Source organism: Ostrinia nubilalis, chromosome 27, assembly GCF_963855985.1.
Source record: "Ostrinia nubilalis chromosome 27, ilOstNubi1.1, whole genome shotgun sequence".
NCBI lineage: Eukaryota > Metazoa > Arthropoda > Insecta > Lepidoptera > Crambidae > Ostrinia > Ostrinia nubilalis.
The window spans coordinates 8,179,324-8,189,232 of record NC_087114.1 but is presented as its reverse complement, the minus strand read 5'-3'; the positions used below and the strand labels follow the sequence as shown (position 1 = coordinate 8,189,232).

The following is a 9,909-nucleotide window of genomic DNA, read 5'->3' as shown; positions in this document are numbered from 1 at the left end:
ATTTTTTTTGTCACTTTCTAAGTGTTGAATTTTATGGAATTGGGAAAGAAGTACCGAGTTTGAAGCGTTCATGAGCAGACATTGCAGTTGAATATTCAAGTTCTGAATTGATTATTGATGAATAATAAAATAAATCCTACTAGCTCGATTGATGGTTTCATTTAATTTATTTAAACCAGGTTACCTATAATAATATTTTTTCGTTAATTTATGAAAATATCAAATTAGCCCGTAATCCTAAATCCTGATACATAAAGTTAGCCTATTAATTTAACACAGGTACGACTGTACTCAGTGTTGCACTATCTAATGCAATTGACGCGCCTCTATGCCAGGGTTTTTATGTTCCTGGTCAGGCTATAATACAAGTAACAAAAATGCCGTATGTAGACCTGTAACCATTAGTCGTCTAGAACGTTTTAAGAATAATCTTGGAAATAAATTGCATTTAGTGCCGTACGTGCAGGGAGACCCAGATGCTCTTTACAATAACCTTTTCGAATGTATTAAAACCGAACATGACAAAGTTTTTACTGTAAAGCCATTAAAACCAAATACCAAATCTAAGTTTAGTGACTGGGCTACTAAGGGAATATACAAAAGTCGAAATACGTTATATGAACTTTATGGCATGAAAAAGTATAATAATAGTATATCTTTTCTTGAGCATGTGAAAAAGTATTCAAAAATTTTTAAGAAAGTTTGCTTCATGGCTAAGTCTTTTTATATTCGGGACAAGATAGGAAACGCCAGCAATAAAATAAAAGAAACTTGGAATGTTATCAACCGAGAGACTGGTAAACTAAAACCAAGAGATAATGACTTTTCTCTCAAAGTTCACGATAATTTGATATCTGCAGATAAAGATGTAGCGGAAGTTTTTAACAATTTTTTTGTTAATATAGCTTCAGCAACAACTGCCAACTTAAAGTCATCTCCCTCCGAGGCTGAAGAAATATTGAAAACCCACGTGACACCCTGTGACTCTCACTTCTCTTTTAAACATATTACTCCATTAGATATCACTAAAACTTTTAATCTTTTAAATGTAAAGAGTACAACTGATATCTGGGGCATCTCTGTCAAGATAGTCAAACACATTATTGATATAATTTCCCCACAGTTAGCGATAATATTCAATAATTGCATAGAGAAGGGAATCTTCCCCGACCTCATGAAACACAGTAGACTAATGCCATTATTTAAGTCTGGTAGCAAAACCGACCCTGGCAATTATAGACCCATTTCTATCTTGCCCGCTTTGAGCAAGATTTTTGAAAAAATCATACAGGAGCAACTTATGATTCACTTTGGCTCTAATAAACTATTTCATAGTGAACAATATGGTTTTACCAAGGGTCGTTCCACCACCGATGCCGGGGTTGCACTACTTAAACATATCTTCGAGGCTTGGGAAAATTCTCAAAATGCACTAGGGGTCTTCTGTGATCTCTCAAAAGCTTTTGACTGCGTAGAACATCAAACGCTAATTCGCAAACTGCACTATTATGGGGTAAAGGACTCGGCTTTGGATTTAATACAATCCTATTTAAACTTTAGAGTTCAAAAAGTCGACATAAATGGTGTTTTGTCTTCTGGGTCACCTGTGAAAATGGGAGTTCCGCAGGGGTCCATTCTGGGTCCATTCTTGTTTCTTATATACATTAATGATCTACCATATTTTGTTAAAGACTCTTGCGAAATCGTGTTATTTGCTGATGACACATCTTTGATTTTTAATATTGATAGAAGTAAAAATAACTTTGACGATGTAAATAATGCACTAACTAGAGTTTTAAGTTGGTTCACTACAAATAATCTACAACTGAATGCAAAGAAAACAAAATGTATAAAATTCTCTTTGCCTAACGTAAAAACAGTTAGTACCCAAATAGAACTTAATAATAATGCAATCGATCTGGTAGAATCTACTGTATTTCTGGGAATTACCCTGGATTCAAAACTCCAGTGGGGCTCCCATATAGAAACTCTGGCGGGAAAGCTCAGCTCAGCGGCTTTTGCAATAAAAAGGATACGGTCATTAACCGATGTTTCAACAGCTCGCTTAGTCTACTTTAGCTACTTTCATAGCCTAATGTCATATGGAATCATGCTATGGGGCAAAGCTGCAGATTTTGAAACAATATTTATTTTGCAAAAACGTGCCATAAGATACTTGTATAAAATGAAAGCAAGAGCGTCCCTTAGAGAATTGTTTAAAGAAATTGGCATTCTCACGGCCGCTTCACAATACATCTTAAACTGTATTCTATTTATTCAACAAAATATTAATGAATTCAAAAAGAAAAGTGATATTCACCAAATCAATACTAGAAATAAAAATAAATTGGCTATACCCGCTTTTAGACTTAATAAAGTGTTTGCCACCTTTATGGGACAAGGTATCCATTTTTATAACAAAGTCCCTGATAAATATAAAGAGCTACAGTACAATAAATTTAAAGGTATAGTTAAAGATCACATGCTTAAAAAAGCCTATTATACAACTCGAGATTTTCTTAATGATAAGTCATCCTGGGAGTAGGATTATGGTCCTCTCATGCTCGCACTAAAAAGAATTAAAATCGTGCTATGAAAAGTAATGTATAAACTAATCTAATTTTCTAAAATGTTATAGTGTCATGCTTCTCAATCTGGACTGTTACTTAACTTTATTATTGGTTTTTTTTTTTCTCTAAGAGATAACTTGGTATTGTCATTCTCACTAAAATGTCTCTGGGGTGGTGGCGTAGTGAGGCGGGTCGTTACATTCCCTCTAATATGGTCGAGTGAAGCGATGGCTGGTTCACTCGTCATGTCTGTGAACAGGCGCTGCTTTCGGGGACTGGTCAATCCAAGTTATTCCAACTTATGTATGCGAGTCATTTCTACTAGTATTTGGGTATGTAATCTGTAAGTCTAGATATTAGCACGTCACTACCTTGTTTAATATGCCACGCAATTTTGTATACCCATTCTTATAAGATACACTATACAAGAATGCATGGTAAATTCAGTGAACTGCTCCTGAATCGAATGTACCTGCTATTTCTATTTTTTTATATTAACCGGCAGACAGTGGTGACTGAGTTTGTTGCGGCGCTTCTTCTCAGCACTTGCCAAATGTTGGTCTCGAAGCGCTGGTAGGGTAAAAAGATTATGAGACATGTAGAGGCTCCTTAAGAGCAAAATGACGATTTGTAAGAACTATTTATTAGTCTAAACAAATAAAGAAATTTTGACTTTGACTTTGACTTTGACATCACACGATACCTCTTCTGCACTGCTCCACTATGCAGTTAAGCACTAAACCTATAGTCCTATAGTTACAGTTGCTGCCTCTTTCACTCTTCATCTAAATTGCTTCAGGTGGGAATCGAATCAGCTGCCAGAGCGGTCTTGGGTCAATTTTGCATCGATGCAGTTACAGAAGTGAGCTATACCTACTACGAGTATCAATGGTAGAGACAGTCCTTTACAGTCTCTATTTTCATCTACAGATGCAACCCATCACCCATGGTAGAGGTAATATGATAAATAAAACACGGTATTGTGAGTCTAGAATCTATTGAAGGGCTCGACGTAGATCCCGATGTTGTAGTCCAGGCCTGAGCCTCGCTCGCTCTTCATCCGCAAGTTGACGAAGGTTTGGCCCACGCCGCCTGCTGTAATGTTCATGGATGCCTTGCTGTGCAGGTTGTCTATGGCCTGGATGCCCTGGAATAATGAAGGAAAGACAATCTTTAGTTTGGCTTGAAGAAAATACTAGTAAAGAAAAGACACGGGACTATTCCCACCTCTCGTTTCCACCGCTGCAACTCTTGTGTAGCCAGGATCTACAGCTTGACCACCGACAACCCAACCAGTGAAGGTCAAGTTTATCCCGGGGGAAAGTTTAACTGTCATTGGACCCGCAACGAAATTAATCAGAGGAACATAGGAAAAGGCAGACAAAAGGGGCAAAAAGGCACCCGCTCTTAGATAGGTACAACATTCGTGCCAAAAAAAGCTTAGTAAATCCGAGACACACACGTGTCCTGTTGACACTGATTTTCACGGTAATTAGCTAAAAAAAGTAACAAAAATGACTATGGCTACTAAACAGAAGATCTATAACTGTTAAAGCCCGGTCTGTGAGCACGTAGAATTTTGTCCAATGACCCCAAGCTACCCATCCTTATCGCTCGCGCGTAATTATATTGCTGTCGCGACTGTTCGATGGGCGCCCGCAGTGAGTGATGTCATTATTAAACGTTTCGATAATTACAAAAAAAAATTGAATTAATGAATTATTAAAATGGAAAAAATATTGTTAAAATGTCATGCTAATTATTGTCAAGTGTTGTTTTCAGCCACATGAACATTTAGGCCTCCCCTAATAATCCCCTAAAAAGGCCGGTTTGTTTCCTGCAATCTATAAAAATTGTCTCTACCTTGTGGGCACACGTGGCCTTGTCTGCACTTGGCCTTATATTCAGAATCTTGCTAACCTTGTATACCTAACTCGGGAATGTGTAATATGTAGCGAAGCTTATAGAAGTTATGTTTGAGATGATAATAGCCCAACGGCGTCTGTGTCAAGAATGGACAATGAAAATGGGTGAAATGGTTCCGAGGTGAAATGAGGGTACTAAAAAATCCACTTTGTTCACCTTTGGGTGAACAAAGCTACCTAAGTTCAACCACACCAACACGTGCAGATCGCCATCGCCGGCGCGATCATTAGCCAATGACATAAATGATCGAAAACCTGTTAAATTGATGTTTTTAGGCTACCTACTCATGATGTTTCTTTTGCACCAGAAATTGCATTGTTGTACTGGTTTTCCTTTTCTCTGTTAAGTTACACACTTAATTTTATTGGTTTTTCAAGTTACAGGCTTGGCCTAGTTTGGAAACCTCTGTATTTACTTTGTGTAAAAACTCAGTGAAAAACTCAGTAAAACTCATTTTTTTTTTTAATTTTTTTTTATGTGATAGGAGGCAAACGAGCAGACGGATCACCTGATGGTAAGTGATTACCGTCGCCCATAGACACCCGCTATTTATTTCTGTAAGTAGGCTTTAAGAAAGCACTTTTACAGCAATCTCCTTCAGCAATGCACTATTTATATTTATATTTTTACTAGCTTTTGCCCGGGGTTTCACCCGCGTGAAATTTAGTATGTCACAGATCGTCATAAATTATAGCCTATATGTTAATCTGGGTTATAAACAGTAATACTGTAAAGTTTCAACAAAATCCGTTCAGTAGTTTTTGCGTGAAAGAGTAACAAACATCCAGACATCCAGACATCCAAACATCCAGACATCATGACATCCAAACTTTCACATTTATAATATTAGTAGGATAGTAGGATTGTGTTACTACAATTGTAAAAGTTTTGTGCAAAAAAGAAATATATATTATTATTATCGCCCCGGCGATGGCGATCTGTATGCGTTGGTGTGGTTGAAGCACAAAGTTCGGCCAACGTTTGCAGCCCGCGTGGACGATGGTGATGGTGATCCTTGATTTCTACTGATTGCGATGGTTTGGTTGAACCTTTACCTTGCACTCTTGACTTACCCGGATCTTCCGGTTATCCGGCTGCGTGTAGAAGTAGTACTTGACTCGTTTCTTGAAAGGGATGGCGTTGTACTGCACTGCTTCGCTGGAAGCCAGCTCTGCGTGGCTGATGTCTCCCACCAGCAAATGTTCTGCAGCCTGTAGAGCATCACAAGGGTATTTAGAACCGGTTGGACAAAATAGGAGAGTTTACTAAATCCTAAATAATAATCCCCCGGACAGACTTCATCATCATTTCAGCCATAGGACGCCCACTGCTGAACATAGGCCGCCCCAATGATTTCCTTGTTGATCGATTGGTAGCGGCCTGCGTCCAGCGCCTTCCTGCTACCTTTATGATTTCGTTGGTCCACCTTGTTGGTTGGTGGACGTCCCACGCTGCGTTTTCCGGTACGCGGCCTCCACTCCAGAACCTTGCTGCCCCATCGGCCGTCAGTTCTGCGTACTATGTGCCCTGCCCATTGCCACTTCAGCTTGCTAATCCGTCGGGCTATGTCAGCGACTTTAGTTCGTTTATGGATATCCTCACCTCAATTGGTTGGTTTTATTGACGGTCAAGCTGTAGATCCTGGCTACACAGGAGTTGGGCTACATCGGGGGGAACGAGTGGTGGTGGAAGCCGTGTACATACCTACCTACCTTACACACAAGGTGGACCAACGACGTCATTAAGGTAGCAGGAAGGCGCTGGACGCAGGCCGCTACCAACCGGTCAACATGAAAATCATTGGGGGAGGCCTATGTTCAGCAGTGGACGTCTGTGTGCCCATTTAATATAAATCATCGGTGAAAAAATTAGTTATTTACTTATTTAGTAATGTGTTTTCAATAAGTAATAAGTACTTACGACATAGTATGAAGTCAGAGTGATGATGAGCAGCAAAAGCAGGGTCTTCATGATTTGAATAGTTGTTACTGAAAATTGAATTTGAGTTTTGAATTTGAATTCATTTATTTTAAACTTTATTGCGGCCATCAGCTCTTCGAGCTATGTGCCCCGCCCACTAGTATAAAAGGCGAACTTAATGCCATTTGGCATTGTCTTCCAGTATGTTACTTTTTCTAAAACAATGTAGAGATTCTGTCGGCCGTTTGGTGTAGTGGTTCAGAACGGACTACTATACCGAGAGGTCCCGGGTTCGATTCCCGGCCGGGCAGAAATTGAAATGATGAATTTTAATTTCTGTGACGGGTCTGGGTGTGACTATGTATAATATTTATGTATTTAAAAAAAAAGTATATAAGTAGTATATCCGTTAAGCTAGCACCCATAACACAAGCATTAAGTTGCTTACTTTTGGGCTAGCTGGCGCTGTGTGAAATTGTCCAAAGATTTATTTATTTATTTATTCTTCTCTTAGATGCCACATAACTAAATTACTTAATAAGAAATCGTAAATTAACTTGGGTGAATTATCAACATAACATTTGACACTCAATATCTACGAGTAGTAAGTAGGTAAGATGTTTCTTTAAATACAGTAATCGTTACATATTTTCCTTGTAAGATAAAAATAACAAGTATTTCAATAAAATTGTGACCGAAACATGATTGTCTTCTCCAATCTATTGTGTGTATAATCACATAGGTACTTACTCCCTTACCTTGTTAAAAAATAGTAAATTCAAATTCAAGTATTTATTACCACTAATAAATAAACAAAGAAACAAATAAATAGGATAATATTTAGATTTATGTGTGCAATTTGTATTTTAAGAACAAACAAAAGATGTTTTAGGTAAAACTCATAAAACTCAATTTATTTTTGCAAATAAGTAGGCTTTTAAAAAACAGTTACACGTCCCAGTATTAAACCCTACCACGATAAATCATTAATGTATCATCTATTTCTGTTTGTTGCAGCTCATACTAATTTTTAATGTCATTCTATGTAATTATAATAGATAACTGATAAATACCTGTGCTAATAATAGATACCTACTACATGAATCACTTATTAGCTAAGTAATCATTATTACGTAACTTTACTTACCTGGCTGTATCACAAAATCACAGATTTTTAGTAACACTTGTAAATTACACCAGAATATTATTATTTAAAGTTACAATTAGTATTATAACAATGCGTGCGATCAAAAGTGAGTCTCAGTTGATAGTGAGGTCAGCTTTGATGCCATCTGAGGTCTGAGTAGGGTGACCACATTGTTAGAGGATATTGGGAGACAGATAATGGGTCAATGTGTTGGTTAATAGTAACAATCGGCAAATGTTTGTACTGTAGGATAGGTACAGTCAAAGTCAAATATCTAGTTCGAGACACCCCAAAGTGGCCAAAAAGTTGATATCGCAAGACACAACCGAACTTTTTGATTACTTTGGGTATCGTCAACTAAGTATTTGATGCTGACTGTACGTATTACTGATAATCATTTGAGGATTGTTGATTTACTGTCTTTATGTAGCAAATTGTTGTTAGCTTTACGAAATTATAGCCTTCTTTCAGTATTTGAAAATAACATGATCAGGCTTTCGATACTGTTTCGCAATCTAGTGTCGTGAATTTTAAATTAAAATTTTATTCATCAGTATCTAAATATAAATACTTAGGTAGGAAGTAGATACTGTTGTAACTTAACATATTATTATTATTTAAAACGATAATTAATAGTCTAGTCCAAAAACTAACGTTTCTTTATTTAAAACGACAATCATACTTACTTATTATTTGCGTCGCAGACTCCCACGTATTTGTAAGTCATTATGTGCTCTAAATGGACTTGGTCAACAAAAACTGATGGTCACCCTAAAAGGTCAGCCAGATTGTATAAATATTTAATCGTAAATTCTGATGACGAGGTTTCTTAGAAACTATAGAATCGACGCAGCTTGAATGCCAATGATTCATGCTTAGACCTTATTTAGATCGTTCGTGTAGTAGTATTGACGACAAAACATTAGTTAGAGAATACATTTTTGTATTGCACAGGCACGGATCTTACTATTTTTATAACCTAGGCAGAAATTTTACTGTACCTACTCCCAGCGTTTGATTAATGCGCTTTGTGAAACTTTTTTTTCACAAAGCGCCCCTCTTTCGGGCGGGTGTTTTCTATGTATAATAAGTATGTATTTACAAAAAAAAAAGTATTTAAGTATGTTTATATCCGTTGTCTAGTACCCATAGTACAAGCTTTGCTTAGTTTGGGACTAGAAGCGCAGTATAAAATGTCCAAGGATATTTATTTATTTATATTTATTTCCTTTTTGGCGCCCCCCTTAGCTTGCTGTCCTGGGTGGTTTAAAACTCCAATAATCTTTCTCCAAAGCCCTCAATGGACCACAATGTGGTCAATCAAAACCACAAGGTGGACCGACGACCTGATAAAGGTAGCAGGAAGGCGCTGGATGCAGGCCGCTACCAACCGTGCGATGTGGAAGTCATTGGGGGAGGCCTATGTTCAGCTGGGGACGTCCTATGGCTGAAATGATGAAAGCCCTCAATGCTGCTTCTGTGCTCAGCAACGCATTGTTTCCTCAACATGTCTATGGAAGCACGAGGGACAGAGAGAGAGGGGGTAGAGGGTGGAAGGGGAAGATAACCGCCTCTGTGGTCTAGTGGTAAGACCACCTGCTTCAGACGCAGAGGTTCCGGGTTAAATTCCCAGTGGGGGCAGATTTTTCTGTTCGGTTTGGTTGGTGGTAGGGCTTGTTCTAAGTCCGCCTGGCTAGCTACCACCATCTTACCTAAGTCTGTCGCCATAACAACAATGTTAACAGCATTGTTGTGTTTCGGCATTTAGAGGTAAGATAGCCAGTTCCTTCGTGGTTGAGGATTCCGGGTGAAGCTCGCTTCCACCTTCGGCCTGATCGTCACTTACCATCAGGTGAGATACAGGCCAAGAGCTTCCTCGTTGTGGATTAAAAAAAAGATAGGGGGAAGGGCGAGAGAGAGGGGAAAGAAAGGGAGAGACTTTTATTCCCATCTACCCCTTTCGAGCTTGCCACCGGAGTAGTGGTTGGCACTAAGTAAATGACATGGCGATGATGAGCGAATCATAGCTCAATTTTAAGGTCATCCTTTAAACGGCTTATTCCACTATTCCCCGCTGACAATCCCTATCAATTGGAGCTTAGGCGATTATCACACTGCGCTGCGCTCCGCCGCGGTACGCGGGACGACAGATTTAATCATTGTATGCAAGTACCTCAGTTTGTATAGAAAACCCGCGCGGCACAACACACTGACAACGCGTCTGCGCTCGGGAGATTTTTTATATGAAATCACGCGGACCGTGGCACAGTGTGATAATCGCCTTATAATGGGGATTAATGAACTAAAAAGTTCATTAATCCCCGTTATATTAGGATTTTATTTTTA

The 9,909-nt window shown here is 38.5% G+C and overlaps 1 protein-coding gene across 1 annotated transcript; it reads right to left on the bottom strand.

Annotated features, from left to right (window-relative positions):
- Positions 1 to 3,556: 3,556 nt before the first annotated feature.
- On the bottom strand, positions 3,557 to 7,715 carry LOC135084839 (uncharacterized). The gene is made up of 4 exons (XM_063979578.1): positions 7,564 to 7,715; positions 6,417 to 6,484; positions 5,570 to 5,707; positions 3,557 to 3,717 (listed from the first exon to the last, which is right to left on the bottom strand). The coding sequence occupies exons 2-4, from the start codon at positions 6,465 to 6,467 to the stop codon at positions 3,559 to 3,561; spliced, it is 348 nt and encodes a 115-aa protein (XP_063835648.1). The 5' UTR covers positions 6,468 to 6,484; positions 7,564 to 7,715; the 3' UTR covers positions 3,557 to 3,558.
- Positions 7,716 to 9,909: the final 2,194 nt, after the last annotated feature.

Bases quoted from the DNA above. Each gene is read 5' to 3' on its own strand.
- LOC135084839 (XM_063979578.1), bottom strand. From the start codon at position 6,467: ATGAAGACCCTGCTTTTGCTGCTCATCATCACTCTGACTTCATACTAT. The intron at 5,708-6,416 runs GTAAGTACTTAT...GATGCTCTACAG, and splicing joins CTCTGACTTCATACTATGTC to GCTGCAGAACATTTGCTGGT. The intron at 3,718-5,569 runs GTAAGTCAAGAG...TCATTATTCCAG, and splicing joins CGGATAACCGGAAGATCCGG to GGCATCCAGGCCATAGACAA.